General features: G+C 38.2%; 2 protein-coding genes across 4 annotated transcripts in view; one reads left to right on the top strand and one right to left on the bottom strand.

Annotated features, from left to right (window-relative positions):
- cog5 (component of oligomeric golgi complex 5) overlaps positions 1-27,263 on the top strand; it is a 56,897-nt gene that overhangs the window by 6,042 nt on the left and 23,592 nt on the right. For both annotated transcript variants that reach the window (XM_044107552.1, XM_044107551.1), the window contains exons 6-9: positions 1,619-1,739; positions 20,515-20,645; positions 25,809-25,968; positions 26,728-26,840. In XM_044107552.1, the coding sequence (XP_043963487.1) occupies positions 1,619-1,739; positions 20,515-20,645; positions 25,809-25,968; positions 26,728-26,840 (525 nt within the window). The remainder of the gene's footprint in view (positions 1-1,618; positions 1,740-20,514; positions 20,646-25,808; positions 25,969-26,727; positions 26,841-27,263) is intronic.
- On the bottom strand, positions 4,232-15,620 carry LOC122826059 (G-protein coupled receptor 22-like). 2 transcript variants are annotated; one of them, XM_044107554.1, is made up of 5 exons: positions 15,373-15,620; positions 13,189-13,963; positions 8,462-8,606; positions 7,497-7,643; positions 4,232-5,834 (listed from the first exon to the last, which is right to left on the bottom strand). In XM_044107554.1, exons 3-5 carry the CDS (start codon positions 8,582-8,584, stop codon positions 4,782-4,784), a joined length of 1,323 nt encoding a protein of 440 aa, XP_043963489.1. In that variant the 5' UTR covers positions 8,585-8,606; positions 13,189-13,963; positions 15,373-15,620; the 3' UTR covers positions 4,232-4,781. The 2 variants fall into 2 exon arrangements, with proteins under 2 accessions (XP_043963489.1, XP_043963488.1); XM_044107553.1 differs by lacking the exon at positions 15,373-15,620 and adding an exon at positions 15,108-15,270.

Genomic DNA, 27,263 nt, shown 5'->3' with positions numbered 1-27,263 from the left:
TTAATGTTAATTTGCCAAGCTGTTTTATGTACGTACATATAACGGCACGAGACGACAAAATGATAGCACAATTCATAGCATGTTTTGATACAAGAAGCGGGAGTGAGTTTTTAGCGAATCAGAATGCAGAGCACAATGCACCAAAAAAAAAAAAAAAAAAAAAAAAGCATTATGAAAATCCGCGAAATAGCGAATCCGCGATAAGTGAACCGCGAAGTGGCGAGGGATCACTGTAATTTCTTTTTCCTCAGTAGCATTTAGAAACCTTGAGTGGGGATTTCTTTCTATTAATACTTCATGCTCTTCATCTGCTATAAGTAGTATAGTTTTGTTTTAAAGTACTTGTGCTGACATACAGAGTATTACATGACCATCTGTGTCAGCTTTTAACTAAATGTTCTGCTGCTCCTGGTCTTCGTTCTCAAACTCTGAATCTGTTGGTTGTTCCACATACATGGTCAAAAACTAAAGGGAACCGGGTCTTTGGCATTTTAGCTAGCTTTACCTTTTTAACTAATTTTAGCTTTTATGTGGGGTTTTTTGCATTTTATGGGGTATTTTAATGTTGGTATCAGTATGTCAGCTGGCTTTAGCTTTTTAGCTAATTTTCCCTCATAAGCTGCTGACATTTCAGTTTAACTTTGTAAGCAGTGTTCTGCACCAATTTCTAATAGTCTTTTGGTGAGATTTTTGCATTACGTGAACATTTTCACTCCTCTTCTTTTTCTATGCATATTTTGCAGACTTTTATTTTCTTTTGCTGCTTTTGTCCTTTTCTTACATTTCTTCAAGACTTCTGCAGTTGACTAGAAATGCTTCTGCAATTTTCACAAAAAAAATCATCTTACAGCATTCACACTACATTTTCACAGGAAATGCAAATTTTTCTACTTTTGATTTATTCTTCTTTATAGACTTTTGTTTATAATTATTCTGGTTCACACATCATGGTTCTACAATTTTTCCATTTGGTTCTGGATTCTGTGCAGCTGAAAGGATTTTTGCTCTTACTGTTTGACTTATGGACAGTTGTTGCAACACGATACCTGAACTATGATGCTTAATCCAAAAGTAGCTGGAAAGGAGGCTTCATGGAAGCAGAGCAGGACCAAATAATAGTGGGAGATGGAGAAAGTTCAAACCATTTTGTATAGTTTTGGCTTAATTATTGCTCTTAGTAACAGCCTTTTTCTTAGCCTTTATATTTCAGTTAACAATTAATTGATTACTAAATTAGTTGACGATTATTTTAATAATCAATTTATGATTTATCATGATTAATCTGATTATTTGCTTCACCCATAGATATGTTATAGCAAAAATAAATTTTTCTTTGGCGTATAAAGTATTTTTGAATTGAACTGAAGACCTGCAGATGAAACAGCAGGGGCTGAATACAAATGCACACCACACTGAAGTTATTAGTAAAGAAAAATGTTTGAAACCATGCATCATTTCTATAATTTGCCAGTATTTATATACTTCTTATTGATAAATGTTAAACTGACCAAAATGTGCAAATACATTTGCAGTATTTATATCAATGTCCTGGATCCCTATTTACATAGGTAATTATATCTGTGGACTCCAGCTCCCAGCATGCCTTTCTCTGCTCCAGGTGGCCTGTGACCTGCTGCGGAGGATCATACGCATCTTGTACCTGAGCAAGAGGCTGCAGGGCCAGCTGCAGGGTGGCAGCAGGGAGATCACTAAGGCTGCTCAGAGCATCAATGAACTGGGTAAGGCCTTTTCTTTAGTCATTTTTGCACTTCACTTCTGCCAACTAGCAGTGTGTGATTTTCAAATTTACAGAAAATCCTTTAGGCTTAAAGTGCAGTATGTAACTTTTGTAACAAAAATATTTTATTTACATAATGTTCACACATCTATTGTTGTGGATTTTGGCCTATAAGCTGGGCAAAGCATTGCAGCTGGTGTCAGCCTTTTGAAGAACTTGCAGCCTTCACCTATTACAGAACCTTGTGATGAGAGAGGTCTGGTCTGTATCCTGTAATAAAATCCTATCTAGAGTAGGTGTCATGCTTTATCATGCACTCCCTTCACCAGTCACCATTTGGTTTTCTACAAGCTGGCTGCCCGCCCAGCATGTTGCACCTTGGAGCAGCTTATGGTAGGTTGCTGCCATGTTTTACAGCATGAGAACTTTCACAGCCTAAGCAGGTCTGCCATCTTAACTTGTGGCCAGTGCACCATGTTCTGATCTAATGCATTCTTTTACTCGTGCTTGTGGTATGTTACATCTAAAGTTTTTGTTGCAGTTTTATCTTCATTTGTTCACGGATATCATTAGAATATTTGATAAACTCTGTTTAAAATATCTGTTTATATTCAATCAGCGTCTTATAATCATTGGAAAACTGTGTGCATGACATTATGTGTGAGGTTGTGCTCTAGATCACAGAAACACTGATTCTCCCTAAAGTTGAAAAAGTGAGAAAAAAAAATATTTGAACATCCTGTGACTTTGCATGTTCTCCCACTTAGAAATCATGGAGGGGTCTGAAATGTTCATCTTAGGTGCATGTCCAATGTGCGAGACATAATCTAAAAAAAATCTGGAAATTGTGGTGTAGGATTTTTTTAAAATAATTTATTTGTGTGTTACTGGTCCAAATAAGTATTTAAAACATTTGTGAAAATCAAAGGTAATATTTGGTACAGTAGCCTTTGTTTGTAATTACAGAGGTCAATTCTTTCCTGTAGTTTTTCTCCAGGTTTGCACTGCAGCAGGGATTTTGGCCCATTCCTCCACATAGATCTTCTCTAGATCAGCCAGGTTTCTGGGAAGTCACTGAGAAACACGGAGTTTGAGCTCCTCCAAACATTTTCCATGGGTTTTGGGTCTGGAGACTGGCTAGGCCACTCCAGAACCTTGATATGCTTCTTATGGAGCCACTCCTTAGTTATCCTTGCTGTGCTTCAGGTCATTTTCATGTTGGAAAACCCAGCCATGACCCATCTTCAATGCTCTAACCCATATTAATCAAGAGTCTAATTGGATCCTAGTATATTATTGCCATCATCCGGGGAAATGCAAAGCAAATCTAGTCTATATTTTCCCCAACAGGTAAAAAGTTTCTGTTTCTGCTGCTGACAGTCCTGGAGGACTGAGTTGATCTGAGACTGTGGCTGTTAAACAGACCAGAGGAGAAAAAGTCTCTGGTTATAAAGTTATGAAATAAGCTAATTTGCTGCCATTTTACTAATTAAGCCCTAATAATATCTATTGAACCATGCTCTAATAGGGCCGAATCTTCCTTTAACACTTGAGGTTCTGCAATAACTTATATTTACAGCCCAGAACCTCCAGCCCAGATTCCTTCAGCAGCAACTTTAACCCGCTTGGTAGTGAAGTTAAGGAGAAGCAAAGCGACCGGGTGGTACCCCGGGTGGTACCCCGGGTGGTACCCCGGGTGGTACCCCGGGTGGTACCCCGGGTGGTACCCCGGGTGGTACCCCGGGTGGTACCCCGGGTGGTACCCCGGGTGGTACCCCGGGTGGTACCCCGGGTGGTACCCCGGGTGGTACCCCGGGTGGTACCCCGGGTACCCTGATGTAAAGACAGACGTTCTTTCTATGTGTCGGAGGGACCGACTCAGAGAGCTGAAGCATTTCTGTGTTTAGGGGTGAGGCAGGTTTTGTCCTGCTATTGCAAGGACGATTATGAAAATATAAATTGAAATTGCATTTTTCTAATGTCAACATCAGACCTATGTTTTTATTCATAAACCAGTGTATGAAAAAATATTCTTGTCCATAATTTGATAGTTAGAGGACACAGATCCGCCCCCCTCCTCCTTACCATGGACCCGGTGTGTGAACAACATGGAGGCTCTGAGAGTCTTTATTAGACTGAGGGCAGCCAGACTAGTTTATTTTTACTGAATTATTATATTTAGCTAAATATTATTGCTGAGGGGCACAAACAGGCCTTCTGACATACAGATTAAAAATAAAAAATAAAATCAAAAAATTTTTGAAAAAAAAAAAACTCAAAAAGGGCACCAGGGGCGTCAGGATAAAAGGGGCAGAGGCTCAAGCTCCCTTCACCCCCCCTCTGAATGTGCCTGCTTCCTGCATCTTGAAAGACTATCAATTACCATCTGTCAGTTTCACGATGCTTTCATATTATGGGATCTTCTTGTAATTAGGCTCAGCTTTGCAATGTTTAAATAATTAAACAGAAATAAAAAGATAAGAACAAAGTAGATGTTGTACAGAAAGTTTTAATGCTCATTTGTCAGATGCATTGTCACTTTGAGTCACTCAGGAGGAAACGGTAGACAACGCGATCCTGACAAATTCTGTGCTCTTGGGTAATTATTACAACTGGTGACAAACCAAGTGATCTGTGACTCTTTATCTCACACTGTATGACACTGAACAACAGGAGCTACTGACTGATACAGTTTTGCAACAGTAACTTCCTTTATTTCAGTCTCTGGGAGTCTACAATAAATAGCATTAAGTTAGTGTAACCCATGTCTCTTTCTTCGAGACAACCTTTAACAAGTGTTATCTCAAGTTTGAAACTTTGTTCATGTCATAACAATTCTTTTATTCTCAATGATACCATCATTTTAGCATTCATCCTACATGCAGTATGTTGACCTGATTTTCAGCTTCATCTAAAATTTTTGTCTGATTTTTGCTTCTCACTCTTTTTTTTCACCATATTCTGCTTTCTGCTCCTCATCCACATGTTTTAGTTCATTCACTTTTCTGTGTGCTTTCTGACATATTTACATGAGTTCAGTATGTCACTCTGCTTCCTCTGAGCAAAGACACTTTTGTCTGGCCTCAGTCTCCTTGAAAGTGACCTTTTTGTTTCTCCTGGGGTCAATCCAGGAGTTATGGATGACCACATTGTTTGGTGTTGGTTCCGCTTCCACTACAGACACCACCCTCTTTTTCATCTTACTTTTGAGAACTTTCTGGAACTTTTGCCGAGTGAAGGCATATAGGAGAGGATGAAAGATGGTGGTTCCGTATGCCATTACCAGAAAACCAAGCCGAAGGCGTACAGTCAGATCACTGGGACCATTACTGAGGATGATTGTGTTAAGGACAGTTATTGGGGTCCAGCACAGAAGGAATGTAGAGATGATCAGAAGAGACATCTTAAAAACTCGTTTCTGTCTTTCTCTTCTCTCTCGATGGCGCTTCACCGCTCTTCTTAGTGCAATTATGACAGATACGGATGTCCGCATGCCTAAAGGTGCATTTCCACTGCCCTTGCCTGCGGTGCTGCTCTGTGAAGCTTCTGTAGACTCTGCTTGTGTGGCAGTGCTCAAAGATATGTTGTTTTTTCTCTTTTGCTTTTTCTTGGGTAAATTGTGTTGAAAGCGTGTTCCAATGCGAATGTTAAGTGCCTGAAGGATCTTGTAATAAGTTACCAGCATTACCACAGCTGTGAAAAAGAATATGGGTATCTGTGCTAGCAGGTGGTAGTATAAACCTAGCTCTGAGTAATATTCATTCATCTGAGAGACTTTCACTATTGCAGTCTGGTTTGCAAGATCTGTACCAGATCTGATGAAGAAACCCACTTCCATGAACGGAACCAAAAAACTGAAAAAAGATAAAGCCCAGATGGATCCCAGCAGAGCCACAGCTCGACCCATTGTTAGCACACGGTTTGCTGGTCGAACTGAGATATCATAACGGTCCACAGTGATGGCCAGGACATTTGCAGCAGTAGCCACACTTGCAAAAGACACACAGGCCTCATGGAAGCAGCTGATCAAGGCCGTGTCTGTTTCCAAAGGAAGTAGGATGACCACAGTTGTCAGTGGAATGCAGCCTACACACACCTGGAATATTAAAGGAATTCATGTTACATTCTGAATATAACAGTTTTTTTAATCTGATAGTCCTAAGACTTTTAAAGTGCCTTACACTACCATCTGTCATGCACCCTTCATGCACACATTCACATGCTGATAGTGGTGGGTTACATTGTATTCACAAGGGCAGACTGACAGAAAAGAGGTGTCTGACCAGCACCTGCAGGTGAGGTGTCTTGCCAAAAGTTTGAATGAGCAACCCACTAATTACATGATGAAATCTGACATCCTGAGCCAAAACTGCCCAATAAGAGGGGCTTTGGAAGAATTTAAATTAACTGGAAAGGTTATCAGTTTTGTGCTAATCATTGTATTTTGCTGGTGCTCAGCTAACTGGATGAACTAGATTCCGGTGTTACAGAAACAATCACTCAGAATTGTCCACTTTTCCCATCATTGGCCTAAATCAGTGATCATCAGGTCTATTCTCCCCACTCTGTTTCATTAAGAAAATATCCATACTGTCACTGATTAATGAATATAAAAAACAATAAATGAATGTATTGTGAAGCTGCTTCTCTCCTATTTATAGCTTAATTTCCAGTTGTGTGTTTCTCTTCAGTGAATCAGGTTCAGCTGCCTTTTCAGACATTTTACATGATTGGTATGACTAATGAATTTGGTATTTGTCCAAAGAAATATGCATTCATCAGCCAATTCATTGGGTACACCTTTCTAGTACGGGGTTCATATTGATGACAGTACTCAGGTAAGCCATGGGGTCTAAAAATGCTTACTTAGCGTTTTAGGTTTAAAGCTAAGAAGCCAAAAGTGCACCAATAGAATATCCCTCTCACAATGTAGGATGGATCCATGCTTTCATCTTTTTTCCTAGTTCTGACAGGCGATGGCATTGGCAGGCTTTGCCTTGCAATGTGAGTGGAGATTGCTTTGCTTTCCACTTTTCCTTCTCATGCAATTCCTGGAAGGCACCTATTGTTCTAAACGTAATTAATCTTCTGTTACTGCTAATGTGGCCAGAACCGTAGCGCGTACTCCCATGATACAAATATCAAACTCAATCTCGGCATCTGAACTATTACTTCAGATACCTCTTTGGACTTACTTTGTAGAGGCAATAGTGGCCAAAGTGGTAGGAGTTTGTCCTGTGGTTGGTGGGTTGCCAGTTTGAGTCCACGCTTTGTCTGTCTTTGTTTTGTTGGGCAAGACCCTTCAACTACCTTGCTTTCTGGTAGTGGTTATCGTAAATGTGCTTACAATCTTGTAACTTCCCAGCATTAGTGTGTGAACGAAGCTGCATGAATGAGAATGACTGATTTCATTGTAAAGCGTATTTGAGTGTCTAGAAATACACTATATAAGTGTTATGTGATTACTTGAACACGTTGTGTTTAACATGTGTGAACAGACAACCCCAATTAAGTGGGTGGTAAATACATTTTGGTATATCTCTACAGTAGGATTGGAAGGAAACTTAAGTTTGCACTAAATTCCAAAGTTTATTTAACATAGCTGATGAGATGTAGAGATGATTTGACAATGGAATATAGAAGGAAGTGATAATAATTTTGTTGTGAAGGGGGACAGGGTAGCAGCTGAAATTTTAATCTTCAACCATTGAGGTTAATGCAAAAAATAAAAAGGATACTAGTGAAAGTGAGAACTCACCAACACATCCACCACATGCAGGTTCATGGTGATGATATTGGAAACGGAGCTGATGAGGTTCTGTTTCATGCAGTAGAGGACCAGCACCGTGAGATTGGAGCTTAGGCCCAACACGACCTCCAAAACCAGAAAGCTTGTCAAGGAAACCTTCCAATAGAAATCACAGAAATGTTGTTGTGTTGTGAAAACGTACAGTATAAAATCTCTCTACGACTGTGTTATCTAAGCAGTTTCATACCAATATAGACATTGTTTCCTGAGAAAAGGCTTAAAGGAGAATTGAAAAGTATTTTTAAACATAAAGTTAAAGAAAATCATGAGATATTCTTGTAAAGTTAAAATCTATTTTATAATACCAAATTGCATTTTATAATACTGTATTTTCTGTGATGCCAGACAATGAGATGAAACAACAAGGGGCTTTATACGTGATAGCATTTTTGTGCCATACAGGTTTGGGCTGCATACAATTGTCAGAATAGAAATTTCTATAAATGCACTAAATCCACAAACTGTACTTGTCAACCATAGAGGTGCTGAAAATCAGAATCCCAATCTGAAGAGTTTTCATTCAATTCTGGACATCCAGTTCAGGTTCAGGTTCATACTGGCATGCTTGTGTATCATTTACTCCCATAAAGTCTTCTGGCATTTCTTCATTTTTAAAAAAGGCCTATTTTACCATTTCCACTAACAAATAACCAAACAATAACTTTAGTAACTGGCCACGGCAAAGTGCATGTCATGAACCCAGGACCAAAGCAAACGTAACGGTGGACCAGAATCATCCCACTTTGGCATTTTTTTCACAAAAATGCTAAAAATAAGTTAAGTTTTAAAGAAGTTGGTCTTTGGAATATTTTATGGAAGTGTTTCACTAAATAATATTCATGCAATATCAACATTTTGAGATTTGATTTAATTTCTCTTTCAACTCTATTTCATTAGCCAAGCTAAAAGAATACCTGGAAGCTGATCGGATGACTGGCTTCAGATGAAGTTCGGTCAAGGTCATGGAGGTTAGGAGTGTCGTGAACAGTCATGTTGCTCATTGTAGCGACAGAGATCAGGACTGCAGCTGTGTGCATTGTCCTGCCAGTAAGAAGTCACCTGGAGAGAGGTTTGCACACAAATAATGCTTTGATGAGATGTGGAAAAACTGCACACCACTTTTTTTTCTCTGGTGATCTTGTAACATGTAGTGTGCCAGGGTCACAGCTACTTGTATTAAGCTAGTTATCGTTCCTTTTCCTAACAAAACTTTAGCCCCTTAGCTTAAAGAGTGAATCAGTGTTGTGTCCCCACTTCATAACCTATGTTAAATTGTCTCTTCAGGTTACTTGTTCCCAATAGACAGTCACAAAATTAGTCACAAAATTAGTACAATACATATCTACTCTAGTAGATATGTATTGCAAGAAATGCCCTGGTTGCCTGTAATCCAGATACATGGGAGTGATCTTCTAAAGTTTTGCATGTATGACAACTGGAACAAACTTCATATCATATGCAAACCTGATATACAGTCAACACAAAGACAAGATTACATAGCAAAATCAGGAGAATGGCAAGTGTAATGTATTGATTTATATTTTATGTCTTTTTTGGTATGTTTTATTGTTTTTTAACTGTGACATTTTGTCTTTTAGTTTTTATATTTGCTGTAACATCTATTGACCATTTGGGACACGTATAAATAGGAATCTGAATCAATAAATTTAGCATGTCTGCCTTCATGAATATGTAAAACATTTACTGATCACCAAAAGGCACAAAATACTAGGTGGAGGAAATGCTAATGTATTGACTTATTAACCTTAAAGCCATTTACTAAACCTGAACCAGATTGCCAAATGCTGTTTTTGCATCTATATTTAACACTTTTGAAAAGTGGGCCATCGTTTCTGCGGTTGTTTTGCCAGAGTGTATACCAATTTAAATTAATATTATCATTACTATTATTATTATAGTATCATTATTCTGTTTGCTTGTGATACCTTCCTTCAGGGGGACATCGGCTAAGATAATGCTGCCATAAACTGATTGTTCTCCTAACTCCAAGGTTAATGCTGCCAATAACTTTGATGGTCATTTTATCTGTTTGGTCTTCTGCATTCTTGTCGTTTTGTCTTCTCAATGCCCCAGTGAGTGAATGATGCAACCCTATGACTTAAGACAGAAACATTTTAATAACTGGTAACTAGGATCAATTGGAATTTATGTGTGATTGAATTTAAATTATTTTTTTGTAAAGTGCCTTGAAAGGACATTTGTTGAGTTGTCACTGTATAAACTAATTGAATTGAATTATTATTGTACCAACATAATGACTTTTTTTTGCTCTCTGATACTCTTTATGATGGCAGTCAGTGCCACTCCAAAATCATCATTTAAATAGGCCGATCTTCACCACTGTTGCTCCTATAATCAATTATGCAGTCAGTCTTTGTAGATCATGACCGACTGATCTTCAAAAACTGTAGACACTAGGGGTTGAACGACTACATATTTTTTAAGGTCGACTACATCATGATAATAGTCGAGTCGATGTCGACTAGTCGCGGTGACGTCATAGTGACGTAAGCGCAAAAAACCTTCACAACTTGGAGGCTTTATTAGCTATTTTCACGGCAAATATTGACCCCCCCACACACACACACACACGCACACACACACTCCCCTTCTCCTGCTTTTACTAAGTCTATTATGGAGAATTAAAAGAGCAATAAACAGATCATTCTTCGTGAGCAGCGGGGAAAAGTTTGTTGCACAAAGTCGGGTCTGACTTTTTTTTTTTCTAAACACCGGCTGATGCTGATGATCTCTGGATAGTTACTATAGGAGTCAAATTATCACACTGACTACATGGTGCTTTTGGAACATCACAAGTCAAACTTGTTATGAACGGATCCCGTTTGGTTACAGCTGAATTCAACGAAACCACCTGCTTCTCCTCCGCCCGATGCGCGACAGGAAGCTCTGCTGACTCAGCAGATTGAACGATTTAAGATATTTTCTAGTCAACGTCAACATGATAAAAGTCGAGTCGATGTCGAGTTGACTAGCCGTTGTGACGTCATAGCAACGCAAGACGCAAAGCTTTGGAGTAACGTACAGGCTTTAGCCTATTACCCGTTTTCACGGAAAAATACGGCATTTACACAGAACAGCAACAAGTGAAACAACAAAACATCGGGATAGTTTATGATAAATAATAAGTTGCTGGGAAACCAACATTCAAAAGGAAACGCACATCTTTTAGATGGCATGTAAAAACAATAAAAAGAGGTGGCACGGGGGCGGGGGGGTAAATAAAGTTCACTGTCATTAGCACAGTACAGAGCACTCGCGACACTCGCGATCCGGCTAAGTGACATCCTTAGCGGGAAGGGGGCGAGTTTTAGATGGCTCGTGTTTTGTAGTTGACTGCAGCTGCAACTCCATCTCCTTTTAAAAACACTGTAAAACCACAAATATGCATCCATCTACATATCATTTAAACTAATGTATTAACTTATTTTTCTTGTGTCTTGTGACGTATACTGTGCTGTCAGATCAGTACAGGCTGTCACCACCAGCAATCACATGACTGCGACTAGTCGACATGAAATGTAAAAACTCGCGAGACGTCCTAGAGTCAACTAGTCGACTAGTCGACTAATTGGTTCAACCCCTAGTAGACACGTCCACTTTCTTCATGCATTTTGCCGCTCCTTATTTGTAATGTTTGTAGCTCAAACCCCATATTTCTGGAATATATTTAGTTTTAAGATCCACTGGGTAATCAGGATTTAACAGATGTGCAAAAAAGTTCTATTTATTTTAGTTGTATCTTTTTAGTTTGTTGTTCTTAAGACTATAGTTGTATGTTTAAGCATGGCTGGCAATGTATTCCAATAACATATAATTACTCAGTAATATTTTACATTTCCTGTCAATTTACCATCTTTTAATCCAGAAACATGGTGGCCCACTGATGGACCGCCTCAGATCATTTGGCTTGGCAGGTTTTCTGGGGGAAACCTTGAACTTTGTTTACAATGTTTCTTGCTATGGCATTTTAAAAAACACATATGTGGGTCTAAATATGAGGAAATGTAATGGGATTTTGTGTAATGTTATGTTATGTCACATTTTTAAAGTGTGCATATGGAAATTTATTTCACCCCTATTTTGTGATGAAGGACGTAATGTTCAGTTTTGGGTGTGTTTGGATGAAGTGCAGGTCCTGACTTCACATTCTTTTATCATTTTCATTTGTTGTTTCAGCCTTAGGCAATTCATTTTGAGTTCAAACGTAATAGCCTGAGGGCTACATGTGTTCAGATAAGGATGAGCTCAATCGGAAAGGCCACTGACTGTACAACAGTTCCTCACAGGGCTGACAGGATGTCTACATTGTACCCAGGATTAAGTAATATCAGTGGGAAATGGTGTTGGGCAAAAACCATTTCCGTTTAATTATTATCTAAAAAATTACAATAATGACAATAATGATGGCCTTTATAATGTAACATGACAGATATGACATATCAGACTATATTTGGAAGCACTAATTAATGAATTCAGTATGTACGGCTCTATTAAGACTTTTTCTTCTTGTTTCCTCATTATTCCTTATGTCTGGTAAAGGAAATGTATGTATTTAGTTTATAGATGCATATCTTGATAGTTATATTATTATTTTAAATGGTTCCTTCAGTTTTGAAATCTGAATTGTTCATATAAAATTGTATTGTGATAATTACTGAAATTGTTCACAAAACAGCTAAGAAATCCATGGCAGCCTGGTTTTGCTGGGGCTCCTTTTTTGTATGCTTAGTGTCCATTTTATAGGAAAATGAATTTGAAGTGTCATTTACTTAATGTTGATTATGTAATCTGATATTCAGGCAAGATATCTACTTGATAAGTTTCCCACACCACTCCATCTCAAAAATCCTCCTCAAAATGCATAAATAAAATCAAATTTTTGAGTTACTATGACAACAGATATAAAAGTAAGTCTTTGAAAGCAATATTTAGTCACAAGACAAGTCTCATATGTCATGTGTATTAATGTGTGTCATGTGTGTCATTAAACGCCAAAAATCATTAATCTTTTTTTTCTGTTGTTATTTTACCAACATGTTCTTTTCTAACAGGGAGACCTCAGTCTAATGTAGAATCTGTGAAGGGACCTAAAGACTCAAGTGATGGCGGTGAGGTCGTCCAACCTGCTGGTTGGAGCTCATCACCAAAAATCTAGAGTAAAGAGTAAAAAATCCAGTCCAACAGGGATATGAATACATTTGGGTTAATCTGTCCAAAGAAAACTTTGAAGAATTTGAATCAGGGTGTAGACTTTGACTTCTGAAGAAACAAAGGGTTTTTCCACATTAATGTGAAATTTAATTTTAAACCTTTTCATGCATCAGAAATATTCTCCACCACATTTTGAGCTTTTATACTTGGAAAATGTGAACAATACTTATTATTATTATTATTATTATTATTATTATTATTATTATTATTATTATTATTATTATTATTATTATTATTATTATTATTATTATTATTATTATCAATTCTAATAATAAAGTTTTGCAGTCTTTGCAGTGTCCTGGTTTTCCTTTTATGAGGAAACCTTGGTTCCCTTGTTGTTTGGACTGAAGACAAGTTAACACAGGTGTGATATCAGGCTTTGACTCACCGCTCCCTCCCATTCCTGTCCTCTCGGCTCAGCTGTCACACTTGTCACAAGGGTCCTACTGGAGCATGTCACGTCATCCCACTATGTTGAGTCTTTATGAGGTCACTTCCCATCATACCCCTTGGATTTACAATGGCCTTTCTTTATCAACTTAATATAAATACTAAAAAATCCAGAAGTGTTTTTAGTGATCTTTGCGTTTAGGACTAATAGATATTCAAGTGTAAGCAGAAGCAGCACACACCCACCCTCATGTGCCTTGCAGCATCAGTGTGGTGCACTAAGATCAATGGCTTCTTTCATACAAAGCTCAATCTTGTCATTGTGCCTTTGTGTTTGGACTGTTGTCATCTCCGGGGGAAAATAATGACAGTTTTTCTTTGCTCTACCAATCACTATTATCCTTTCAGAGTTGTCTATCTGAAGATCCTTATATTCACCTCTTTCAAGTGTAAAAAATTCAAGAGAACATCAAAGAGAAAGAAATTACAAGAAAAACTGCCACAGAGAGGGAATGCAACTTTGTTTGGTTTCTCCAGTGCGCTCAAAGCAATTTCCTCTTCAGATCCCTTAAGTCCAAACGTGGAACCAAAGGCTAGATATCCTGATGTACGTCAAGGCAAGACCTTTTAGAACATTCACGTCTCCAGTGCCCTTTATTCTGGACATCCTTAATACTTTATAAATGGTTGAAGTGGCTGTGAGGGAGGCAGAGAACAGGCATGTTCCCCAGTCATCACTTCCTCTGAGATTATCTTCTGCTCCCATTCAGATTCTGTGGAGACAAGGAAAGAAATAAATCTTTGGGTCACCTTGAAATAGATTATTATTCCGTGATCTGGCTGTTGGATCACATGTGCATAGTCCAATTAAAGCTCAGCCATCATCCCCTGATACGTAGATGCCTGACTGTGAGTGGTTACAGAGTTGTTTGTGTGTATGGAGAGTGTCCGTTTAATCCGTTTTAGTTGCCCTGCTCTGAGTCTTTGATGCTTCTCATCATATGTTGTTCAGCAAATGAGCAGCGAAAACTGTGAACTACTTGTCTGCAACTGTCTCAGAGGGGTGTATTATACATTTACTGACTAGCTTGAACATTTAAATGTGATCTTTTTTGTTGTTCAGAATTACTACTTATACATTTTCTTCTATTTTTAAGCATTTACTACATTCCCTAATAAAATGTGAGTATAAGGTATAAACTAGAATAAATGTGAAAATCAGAAATATTTCTTTCTTTTGGGGTGACCTAATAAATCTTTTATTTAAATGACTTTAAATGCATTCTAATGCAATCTATCATAATATTTTAATAGGTGTAGGATTTGAATTGTGTAGCACGTGAGCTTGTGTGGCCCATAGATTCCATCCTATATCCAAGTTTTCCCAGGTAGTGAGAATAATGACGGCCATCTCTGGGCTAGGATTCTCCCTCCTAAGTTCAGGTTGTGGGAGACAGAAGAATGGGACAAGTGGAGGTAAGCAGCTGGAATTCGACCCACAAGACCTCTTATACAGGGAAGCTTTAACACAGTTAGCTGCTGCAGAGCCAAAACTGGGCCTAGCTAACATTTTGTGGCTAATAAATTGAATACTCAATGAGAAAATAAAATAAAAACTAGTGCATCTATGGGGCACTTTCCCTATCATTAGCATTGGGCATTATTCTTAGTTAAACTTATCTTTAATGTAACTTTTTTAATTACAGTGTGTGACAGTAAACATGAATCAAAGTCCATTCTGTTGGTTGATGAATAAAAATGATAGGGATTCTTTGTTTTGAGGGATTTAATAGAACTGCAGAAAAAAGCTTACTTTTATAGCAGCCAGTGTTTGAACTCTAAACTGAAATTGAAGCAATAGTTTCTCCAGCTGTTGGAGAATTATTATTTTTGACACAAAGCATTTGTTTAGCTCACCAGCAGTAAGAACTACTTCAGCCTGTTTAGTTTCCAGCAGTGTGAGTGGTCCGAGTCCAAGAGGTTGTCTCTGTGAGACTTGACTGTGTTGGGAATTATCTTCTTCAGTTGCTCTTTTGGTTAAATAGTCATTGTGTAAAAACCTGGTTCAGTTGTCCTTAACCTGCCAACATGTGTTTTTGATTAACGTATATTTTTGCAATGGCTTCTTGCCACACATGCACACCAGCAACAGCGTTCTTGTAATTGATGAGCGTTAGTTTACCTGAGAAGTACGGTCTTTCTGTGTGAAGCTTTGTCATCTGTCACCAAAGATATCCTGCTGCCCACTGGTAATGCTGAGCGTTTGCTTGTTTCCCCATCAGTGAATCGTCTGAGTACGCTGTTGAATCCCTTCAGAATGTAAAATTAAAGAGCAGAAAGCATACAGCAAGAAAGGCCAGAGCAAACGGTGGAGACGCTGCTGCTCTTCCTCTCCTTTCCTCTCTGTGCTGTGTTTCTTTCTGTCTGTCTCTCTGTCATGCTTTTCCTGCCTCCAGCAGCACTCCCCACTCATCTATCACCTCCTCCTCCTCCCCCTCCTCTTCCTCCTCCATTGGCTGTTTGTAGTGATCTTTTTCTGTTTTCTCCTCTATACCTAAACGCTTGACTATTTGGTCTCAGAGCAGATTTAGCTCATTTTTATACTCCTATACATTTTTTATTCAGGACCTTCTGGGTCGTCTTCATCACTGCATCCAATCCACCTGTTGTTTTTTACTTTTTCCATAGTAAAATCAAATTACATTTATATGACTTGATTTGAAATATCTGACATAAATGTTCTCTATGGCAATTGTAAGGACCATATGCATTCTGTCAGGACTTTGGCCACTCCTCCACTGTTTGTGTTTGCATAGCACCTGCCGGATGGTGCTTGCCTGATTGCTCCAATCTGGCTACCATTTGAGCTATTAAAGTTGTCCTTATTGCCTGCCGAGTGTATTTGGAGTGTAGCTTGTCAGTGGACTAATTAGGGGTGCTTGGCAGTGGCATGGCAACAATGGCACAGCCAGGCTAAGCAAACACAGACTGATGGATCAGGATTTAGATTCTGTTGTCCTCCACAATTCATTTTTCACTGTGTGTAAAATAACAGGAAAACAAATTGTTCAGGTGCTTGCAGTAAATACGTACAGATTAAATTGTTCAAAGTAATTAATATTAATAAGTAGTTTATTCAACATTCTCTGACATTTCATTGCATCTTAAAATATAGCTGAGTCCCAGAATTTATACATTTACACATTCATAAATTTAAGTCTACTGAAACTGATTAACTGAAGAGCGTAACTGCTACTCTTAAGCCAGTATTCTTTATAGATCTTTTTTTTTCAGCACTAGAGACCTTTATTAGCAGTCACCATCCAAGAAATGGGTGGAAAGAAAAGGGAGAAAGAGATGCAACAAAGATCCTAGAACTCAGGATGGTGGCGTCAAGAACCACAGACTGTATGTGGGGCAATCACTCTGCCTCTCATCTTAAGCCACTCTTAAATAATTTTATGATGTCTTATTTTCTGCTTTTGTTAGTCTTAGTTGTAGTATTTAATTCTATGTATATTCTGATTTAATTTGTGTTGCACATTATTCTGTTCTTCAGTCTTGAGAATGAAAAAGTGGAATCAGCAGGTCAGACCTCAAAGAAACGCAGTAATTGATCAGCACATCTCTCGTCCCAGCAGACTGGTCATTGTCTTTCCTCTTATCATTTCTGACTAGTTTTTGCAAAATGTTACTCTGGGATCCAAAATCTGTAGATGTCAATTAAATGAAGCATCAGTCAAGGAGCCATCTCACAATTTGGTACAACATTCTTTATAGGGGTGGAGTGTGTTATGATTGGAACTTTGATGGTGGCAGATGGAAGATCTACAGTACTGAGTACTGAGTGGGTTGTATAACACATTATTGCTATATTACTACCCTGTCATACAAATTGGGTTACTACAACCAAATGTGTTATTTGCAGTTCTTAATGTTAGCAAACAAGTTAAGTCGGTACAGGTCTATTATTTTCTACTCACTTTCTTAAGTGTCTTTTGGGTATTTTAGCCATACTGCCACTGATTGTCGTTCCCTTGCTTAGTTCAGTGCTTTCTTGGAAAAGTGGGACTATTTCTTGACAAGTGTAGAATTGTCCTCTTTTGGCCCACAAGGCAAACTACACTAGGAACATTCAGCTGTTCAGAGACTTGTGCCCTTTGGTGACCCTGATGACTAATAATGCTACTAAAAATATTTTTATTTCTTTTTTACATTAACATTTTTATTGAGAAAGCACATTACATTACAATGATATAATTATATTGATTTCATTCTCATTTTTACACTCAGTTTTCACACTTTTGTCCTTCACAGACAAAAAACAAAACAACAACAAAAAGACAAAGCAAAACCAACCACTAAAATAATTTACCACCAAGATTATCCTGCAGGTGGACAAGAACTTTCTTCTTCTCCTGCTAATTTGAAGCATGCCAGTGTAAATGGGAGGCTGAGGTTATTGGTAATCTGAGTCACTGCGTTCTCAATTCACTCTCTCACTCTCTTACTACACTGAGAGTGGACACTACTCTGCTTATCCCCTAGGAAATATCTCCTCATCACCAGAGGTCTGTGTCGTCTCCTTTTGGCGTGAATGACTATGCACAGCATTGTGAGCAGTGAGCACATTATGACACAAATCAGAAAAGACCAACTCACGCAAAGACTTCTTCACAGAGCTCAGCTGTTCCATCTTTATATCTGCTAGGCTTGGTAAATAGCCAATAGCTTTGGACAGATTGCTTTTGAATATGTGGTGTCTGCACAATACTTCAGTCCTTCACCTGTATAATAAGAATAGTCTATCTTTCTTCCTTTGTGTAGGTGTACTATAGACCTGAAATGTAAAAAGAATCCATTCAGATGCTACAGTTGGCAAAACAAACAAACAAGCAAAAAAAAAAAAAAAACACATCATCAAACTATTTAATGCAAGACAACTTTAGGTTTTTTTGTTGTCTTTTCATTCTGAATTATTTGTGGTAGCCAATTCTTTCATCTTCTGATGAGCTTTATAGAGATGTTGATTTCATTTTACAGAAGGTTTAGGTACCAACCCGTAGTGTGACAGTAGGTGGAGAAACAATGCAAGGAAAAAAAGAAGTTGAAATGTTTAACAGGCTGTCAGAAGTGCTATGTGCTTCTTTGAAATAAGTGTTGTTGACAAATCTGTCAAGCTGACTTGTCCTGCTGTCATCTTCTCTGTCAGCAGGATGAAATATGATAATTTAATCACAAAGACGACGTGTTGATGAAGTACCAGAGTATCATTTGAACAATGGTTGACTAAACATTTTTGTACAAGTACACTTTACAGTTTGAAGATGTAAAGACCTGGTTCTCAAATTGTCCCTCTACAAATCTGGGTCATTTTTTTTTTTTTCTTGAAAGGGTTAAACACTATCAATGCATAAAAAAGTGCACCCTCTTTCTGATTTATATAAAAATGATCTGGCCTCTAAAAGGGTCCTAATTTAAGCAAGTCCTGAAGTATAGAAAGCATAGGCTGCTCAGTTGAAGGTTTCTTCCTGTGAGAAGGAAGCTAGTTCTTCCCACAGTCACCTTATACTTCTTTAGGAGGAGGAATTGCTCCACAGACAATGACTGGCTGATATCAACTGGACCTTCTTCCTTATTTATTTATAAAGCCCCATTCAAACACAAAGCCAGGAAAAGAGCTTTAGAGGAAATTGAACAGAAGACTTAAAGAGTGTGGAGAACTCTGGACTACAGTGAAACTCACTGTTGTGTTCTAGATATGATCAGAACTTTGTGACATGTTGTATTGTCCTCCTGGAATTGAGCATCAGAAGATGGTCATAAACTGATGGGCACAGCAACGATGCTCAGGTAGGCTATGGCAGGGTTAAACGATGCTTAGTTGGTACTAATGAGTCTAGAGTCTGCCGTGAAGATACTGTTACCACCACCAGCTGGAACTGTTGATAGAAGATTGATCCATGTCTTCATGTTGTTTACTCCAGATTCTCACCCTGTCTGAATGTTGTTTTATTTCAGACTCCACATAACAGCAGTGATTTTTCCAACTTGCCGTTGGTGAGCCTGTTTGAATTTTAGTCTCAGCTTCCTGTTCTTTTCTGACAGCAGTGGTACCAGGAGCCTCATGTATAAAAGAGTCTGCAGTTTTCACAATAAAACGTGGCGTATGAAAAAATAAAAAAATTGGATGTGTAAAGAAGAAGAAAATTTGTATAAAGAAATTGCCCCACAGATGCATTTCATTCGCTTCGGCACACAGGCCAATGTGTTACAATTTTATGAGACAAAAATTGAGGAAAATTATTATTTACATTCGAATGAGGTTTTCACATGCTTTGATTTTTATTTTCTTTATTTTGTGTATGTGTTAGCTTATTATCTGAGGATAAATGCAGCTCAGTTTCATCATTTACCTTGAAACAATAACATTTTAGAATCATGAAAAACATTGGGTTGGATGCTTCTCGGTCTGAAAAACACAGAATTTAGTCAGATTTCAGGGTATCTAAGTGAGTTTTGACGCTTTTTAGTTTGTTATTGTCCACAGAAAAAGTTTGCGTGGCTGCGACACGTTTTCACAGCAGGTCAAAAGCTTGAGTATATTCATGGTTCAATGTGTTCTATCTTCACAGACAGTATTCTGCATATAGTTGTTGCCAGTTTGAACTACAGTTGCCAATGTATATCATCTTTACCCAGTCTGTCCACTCTCTTACCTCTAACATTACCATCCACACAGCTGCTGCTCACTGGATGTTATTTTCTGTTTCAGAACATTCTTTGTTAACCTGAAAAATGACTTTGAGTGAATGTCCGAGCAGTTCAGCTGGTTCTGAAGAACTCGGATCAGTCTATGTGGCACCAACAACTATTGAAAGCCAAATAAACATACTTTCTTCCTCATTAATTCTGATGCTCGCTTTGAACTTCAACAACCTGTTTTCACCATAGCGTGCAGATGAGGCCTAAAAAATCAGAGCCCGATCCGACCCAACTAAAGAGCTTTGATTATAGGCCTGAGTCCAAAGTAAACCTGATGATATTTTAATCAAGATTTTACTGCTTTGGTTTTCAGACCACCATTAGACTAAGAGCTTCCATCTCCTTTTTGTTATAACTGCTAATCTTCGGGGATGTGTGATTGATAGATTGAAACAGGGCTGTGTACAAATTAGTTGTGCAGGTTGCTGCACTTGTTATAGTCTAATTAACTTCTGCATCTTTCTTTCTTTCCTCTCTCTTATTAAGTCCAAACTCAGCTTCACCACATTTAGACGGCAAAATGTACAAATTAATCACCATTTTCTTTTTTCTATTCCAGACTATTTGTCTCAAGGTGTGGATCTGAGCGGTATAGAAGTGATCGAGAATGATCTGCTGCTGATCAGCAGAGCTAGGCTGGAGGTAGAGAACCAAGCCAACAGACTACTGGAGCAGGGCATGGAGATCCAGGTACTTTATAAAGTGCTACTCCTCTAAAGGATGGAAGAATCCACCAGTAATGTGTTTGTAAAAGTTGGTGAAGAAAACAATTAAATTGCCTTGTGACTTGTTTAATTTGTGAACTGATGAATATTATCGAGAGTGAACTCCCACATGTAAATGCACAAGCCAACCTAATCACCTCAGCAGCCCTGTGGTCCCACCCAGCTGCTGTCTGTACTCTCCGGGTGTGAAGGCTTCTATTCGACTCCTTCGCCTGATTCATTCAAACTAAAATTCTCATAGGCTTGGTTCATATTTGAAAATATTAAAGGAAATAAAAGTTAGCTGTTGCAAAGAATATTTTTAATGAAATGTCTGTGTATTTTATTGTTTAAAGCAAAATAATACCATGGGCTCCTTGGTGCTCTGTAAAATAAATGTACAATAGAGCTCTAAATCCTTTTATGTGGATTTCCTTCACTTTCCCATGAAGGAACGTGTGTGTTTTTGACAGGCTGTTTAATGTTCATGTTGCTGCTGACATGCTGTGCTTTTGTCCTCGAGTCTCTGTGTAGGTGTTGAGCAGGTCCACATTCAGCAATATTAAAATTTAGAAAATAAAAACAAATGTAAGGTGAAAACATTTCAATACATCTACTTATTATCTATCTCCTTCCAATGAGGCTTTCAAAGTGAGGCTTTTAATTTATTGGTTAAGATTAGGAATGTGTGACATCATGTATGGCATGTGGCCTACAATAAAGATGTGTGGTCTACCAGCTAACGGAGGTAATGGCATCCAAACAGAGCAATCGGGAAGCAGCGTGGCTGAGAGAGCGAAGGAATAGCTCATTAAAAAGGCTGGTACCAAACATAAATGATCATGACCTGGTTCAAGTTATTATTAAATAAAGTTTTAAATTGTGCTGTAGGTATGTGCATAGGCGAGGGAGATCGGGGCTTGATCTCCTTCCCCTTTCATCATTGATCCCCTAAGTACACTTTTTTTCTTATTTTGTTCTTAATTTTTTAGCAAGAATAGTAATTTGACAAAAGAAATTGTTCTGACTGCCCTCAGTCAAATGATGATTATTAACTGATTCTTATCCTTGACATGCTTCTGCCTTCAGTTGTCCCAGATCCACAGTAGGGAGAAGAGTGCATGCAGAATGGGTTCCTGCAAATACTAAATTATGGACAAAATGTTTCTTTCAACATTGAAGTTACAAAAAACCTTTCATTTATTTACTTTCCTAATGGTCTTAGCAATAGTAAGGAAAACCCCTCCTCTCAAAAACAGAAATGGTTTGACTGCAAAGGAAATGTCTGACTTGGAGTTTGGTCTGACCCCCTAGTCAGACCCCTGTCTGACTAGGGGGTCCCTAGTTCTGGACTAAATCCCAGTTGCGCTACAGGCAAGTCAGGGAAAACGTCGGCTCTGGGTCAGGCACCCTGATATGAGGAAACGGTACTGTGACTGTCGCTGCGACACTAATCAAAACTCACGTATTGCCCGATTAAAATATTATAGTAATACATTTAATACATCTCAGAACGTTTCCCCTTTGTCTTAGGAGGGTAAAATTATAAAATAAATATGAACATGTGGTCATATTCAGGAAATTATGACCATAAAAAGTAACTTACTGTATTCAAAAAAGTCTTGAAGTAATTTAGAGGGAAATTGAGAATATCAAGGAGTGGACAAAGAACAAGGCATCCACTTGTGTGTGTTTTTACTGTGGGTCAACTTCTGCTCAATGGTAAAAATATTGATACTTATTTTTTGATTGACTTTTCTTTATCCACTGGGAACTCCAGCCTCAGATACCTGATTTATACAGAAGACTTTGTGATTCAGGAGTGTGTCTGTCATGTTTATTCCGATATGACACTTCAGAGAAAAACACATGCATATATGTAAAGCATACACACAGAGACTACTTTTCCCATTAGTCAAGGGACTTCTTTGAGTATCTTATGTGAGCATTTGGGTCATGTCTCTGTGGGAATTAGTTTCACCTCAGCGCTCTGCTGTTGCCAGCACAAACCCTGTAGGCCATCTGTTGATGGGGGTCCAGGTGACCCAGAAATCAAAATCTTGCTTGTTTGTTGTCATCTCCATACATCTAGACCCACCCCATCTGTCAAAAACAAAACAAAAACCAAACTGTAGTTTTAGGTAGTAATAATAGAGGAAATGAAAACAAGTGACAAAATGGAGCTGGAAGATGTTAAACTAAATCTAAAAATGAGAGAAGTTACACTTCCAAGCCAGCAGAAAGCAAAGTCCGAGGTCTTGTCGTATTTTAAACTGGTAGCAGTTTAAAATACGTCAAGATTACTTTGATCAAAGGTCTCTAATCAGAGTTAACGAGTCAGGTTGAATCAGGCTTGGACAAGGTGTAGATGGGCTCTGGCCATGTTGGATTTCTTTAGGCCTCATCTTAAAAAGAAAAAAACAAAACGGGAAAAAAAAAGCACAGCCAAGACCTAGAAAAAATACAGCCAACTGTTGGAAAATAATTAGTTTTCCAAGAGTTTGACAGCATAGGTTTAGAAGACTTAGCTATCAGATATAAGATACAAAATAGAACTGGTTGGCCAGCATTCAGTATATGAAGGACTAGCTGATAACTTTGGAAGACTCCCAAAGCTTCAATCGGAAACCAACTTCAGCGGTCGCTTCGTCCAAACTATGAACAGCCTGATGGTGGACCTCTGTGTCCATGAGAGCTGTTAACTGAAACACATTCTGTCTGAGCACCCACAAGAAAAGTAATAGTCAGAAGTTATAACATTATTTTCTAATAAAGTTGCTAAGTTTCAACTTTATGATAAACTGGCTGTAGGTCAGCATCAGTAGACCAGCAGAGTAGATTTGAGGTATGCTTAGGGGGCTGTGCATTTGGGGCTTGGGCTTTCAGTGGAGGTTTACCAATTTAGTCCACCACTACAATACTACACTGTTAAAAAAAAGTGTCTAATTCAAGGTAAAATACCGACAGTTGTGGTTGCCAGAATTTTACTGTATTTAGGCCTGTCAGGGCAACAAATGTTGCTGAGCGATTAATGGTCTCAAAAATTATTGTGATAAATGATTATATTGTTTGAAGACCATTTTAAACTGATATAATGGTAATGACATAATAATACAAGCACATCCTGCCAAAAGTAAATACACTTTATTTTCAAAAGAACACTTAACATTGGAACTGGTAAACAAAATAAACAAAACAACCAAAAATAAAATGGATTCTCAGTTTCGGTTAACAACGAAAGGCACTTGAATAAAAACTAAACAACATAAAACCAAAGTGGAAATAAAAACTACATTCAACCAAAAGAGTACAGATTATAAAGTCTGTATACCATATTGCCCTCCAATAATAATTAGATTTAGATAGAGAAGATGGGCACATCGACTACCTGATGCAATAGTTCACTCCTCTGTTACACTAAGGAAATAAGGACTGGAGGGATCAGTGGAGAGCACCAGAGTTGAATCTTTTTTCATCCAGTGTCCAGGCAGGAAAAAACTATAAAGCTGATAAATTAAATTAAAATTAGGTTAACAATTTTCATTTATCATGCAATTAATTGATTTTTTTGTTTACTGCGACAGGCCTTGCTGTATTTATACTTTGTTTTTTTTACAGGGTACAATTATATAAGCCTCCAATACTAAAGTAAATAACAAAAATGCAATATTACAAAAGTTTGTTCAGCAACAACTGTATTGGAGTGATTGGATTTCAGGCCCACTACTCAAAATGTGCCGTTTAGACCCGATATTTAAATGCATGCTGAGCGACCACATGGATCCTACCTAACTACATACATCCATCCATTTTCTGTACACCTTTGTCCCTAGTGGGTTCAGGAGGGTTGCTGGTGTCTATCTCCAGCTAACGTTCCAGGTGAGAGGCGGGGTCACCCTGGACAGGTCACCAGTTTGTCGCAGGGCAACACAGAGACACACAGGACACACAACTATTCACACACACTCACCACACTCACACCTAGGGAGAATTTAGAGAGACCAATTAACTTGACAGTCATGATTTTGGTCTGTGAGAGGAAGCCGGAGAACCCAAACATGAAGAGGGAAAACTTGCAAACTCCTGGCCAGGAATTGAACCCAGGACCTTCTTCCTGCAAGGCAACAGTGCTACCAACTGCTCCGCTGTACAGCCTCTAACTGCATTATATCCAAATAAACACAGAGAAAAGACAGCTAAGATCTTATTACGGAGATTTTCTTCTAATATATATGTATATATATATATATATATTATATCATCACCTCGCCATTATACTGCAACAGGATGTTTATGAGGCTCACAGAGAGCAAGTGAGAACGTTTACACAGTGTTTTTTGTTTTTTTTTATTGCAAAGTAATGTAAATGAACAACCTTTGTTCTCACCCACAGGATTGGGGAGAAATCTTCTAAAACTCTGAAGGGTTGTTTTTTTGCATTCCAGATTTCGCTTCCAGAGCGCCAACATTCAAATATCCATACCTTCTTTATTCTTAGTGATCCTTACTGATGTTTTTCATGCAGGCAGAACTTTGGTCTTTATAGGGGCAATTTTATTCATAAGCTTCATAGTGTTTAGACTGAAGTTACCTTCCACCATCAACATCTTTTTCTCTTTACACGTTTTAAATTATATTTTGCTTTACTAACAAAAGGAACCAAACAGACTATTTGCCAGAGTTCAGTGATAATTAGAAGCATTGTATATAGCAGCACTAACCTTGTATACCTTGTTAATTTCAGTCACCACAGGAATTTGTAACCAGTTTCTTATCTGAAATATTTTTCATACTTTGAAACATTATCATTTTAATGCTCCGTATAGTAATAAAAAGCAAAGAATGATTAGTATTTTCATCCTTCCATTCTGTTCAGGCCTTGGTATAGTTGGTAAAGTTTGGTGCAGAACAGTGATACAACAGTCATATCCTGTTCTGCAGCAGTTTGTCCCACAGCTGCTCTGTAGGTACTAAAAACCTGCCAGATCTGCACTAGATCAGAATTAGTGCTTTAACTGGTCCCACACATGTGTTTGATTGGGGGAGGAAAGGCAGCCAATGAGGGAAGAACATCAAAATTACATGAGTATTTTCCTCACAGTTTACATTTTATTCCTTAATATTTTTCCTCTTTTTTCTCTTTGCTCAGAACCCAACCCAAGTTGGAACAGCTTTGCAAGTTTTTTATAACTTGGGCAGTTTAAGAGAGACTATCAACTCTGTGGTAGGGGGTTATCAGGCCACCATAAGGGATAATGTCTCCAAAGCCCTTGATATCAAGGGTTTGACTCAACCAACTAACCCCAGAGGTAAGAATCAACCAATAACTGGTTCAATTACTGTAGAAACACAGTTTAAAAGCACATTGCCCTCATTTCAGAAAGATTAAAGACAATGGCCCTCTCTGGGTCGGCCCAGTTCATAAGTTGGCTGGATCCCAAATAGAATATTATACCATGACCATAGAGAATAGTTTGTTGAATCCAGGTAAAAATCTCATCTTCGCACTAATGTGATATCCACTACTGTTTTAGTTTTTCAAATGTGCAGTCAGACATGATAAAATGCACGATAAAAGTTTTTGTTGATATTTCAGTTAATAAATAATAAAATAATTTTTAGGATCCTGTCAAAAACTAATCTTATGCAATGTATCAGAGCTAATGCTGCATAGAGAGCATCCTACATACAAGAAGAAGTTGGATCAATCCCAGGCCTAGATAGACTGCCCTGCTACCACAAATACTGAGCTAAGTGTTCAAAAATATAAAATATTCCACAGCAACAACAGTATCTTGTCTTTGCTCTTCTGTGGAAAACTACTTCACAAGTGTTTCAACACCCAAATGATTTTTCTAAATTCTTTTTCTTTTATTTTAAAGGTTTTCATTTAGCCAAAACTAGTTCACACTTGTCTCATCACCATTACCTCAGTGTGCTTATTAGGATTTGAGGACATGTGCAAAGTAAAACTGACATTTCAAGCATGTTATGGACTATGTATAAGGGAATTCTGACTCTGATCTGAATGATTTTAAAAGCAGAAATGCTGCTTGTCCTCCTTCCAGGAGCTCCTGGGAGAGCAGTGATGCCTACACCAGGCAACACGGCAGCATTCCGTGCTGCTCTATGGACCAACCTGGAGAAACTGATGGACCAGATATGTGCTGCATGCAAACAGGTACACACACATGCAAACTGACTCCACATTCACTTTATTAGATAAATCCTAAAAAACAACTCATCATGCTGAATGGTTGGTTGCAAACGTTTTGGCTCTTTGAAGTGAATGACAGGAGCCCCTCCCTCTCATTATCAGGGAGGGGCTACAAGCGAGCGAGAGAGAGAGAGAGAGAGAGAGAGATCCACTTTTTTCCCTTTCACTGCTCAGCTCTCACTCGTTCAGTGGCTCCACTGTGCATCAAAACCTATAAATATAACTGTAGAAGATAATCAGGATCTGGCTGAAAACTAAAGATATTATAGAATAATAAATTATTATTATGAGTCTGTTCAGTAAATTTGTTTGCAGTATTTTGTTTGTTTTTGTTAAAAATTTAAAGTTTGATTAAAATATTATACAAAAGTAAGAATGTCTGCTTTC

Source organism: Gambusia affinis, linkage group LG23 (genome assembly GCF_019740435.1).
Source record: "Gambusia affinis linkage group LG23, SWU_Gaff_1.0, whole genome shotgun sequence".
In the NCBI taxonomy this organism is placed as follows: Eukaryota; Metazoa; Chordata; class Actinopteri; order Cyprinodontiformes; family Poeciliidae; genus Gambusia; species Gambusia affinis.
Note: the sequence above shows the minus strand (reverse complement) of the source record. Positions and strands in the feature narration are given on the sequence as shown.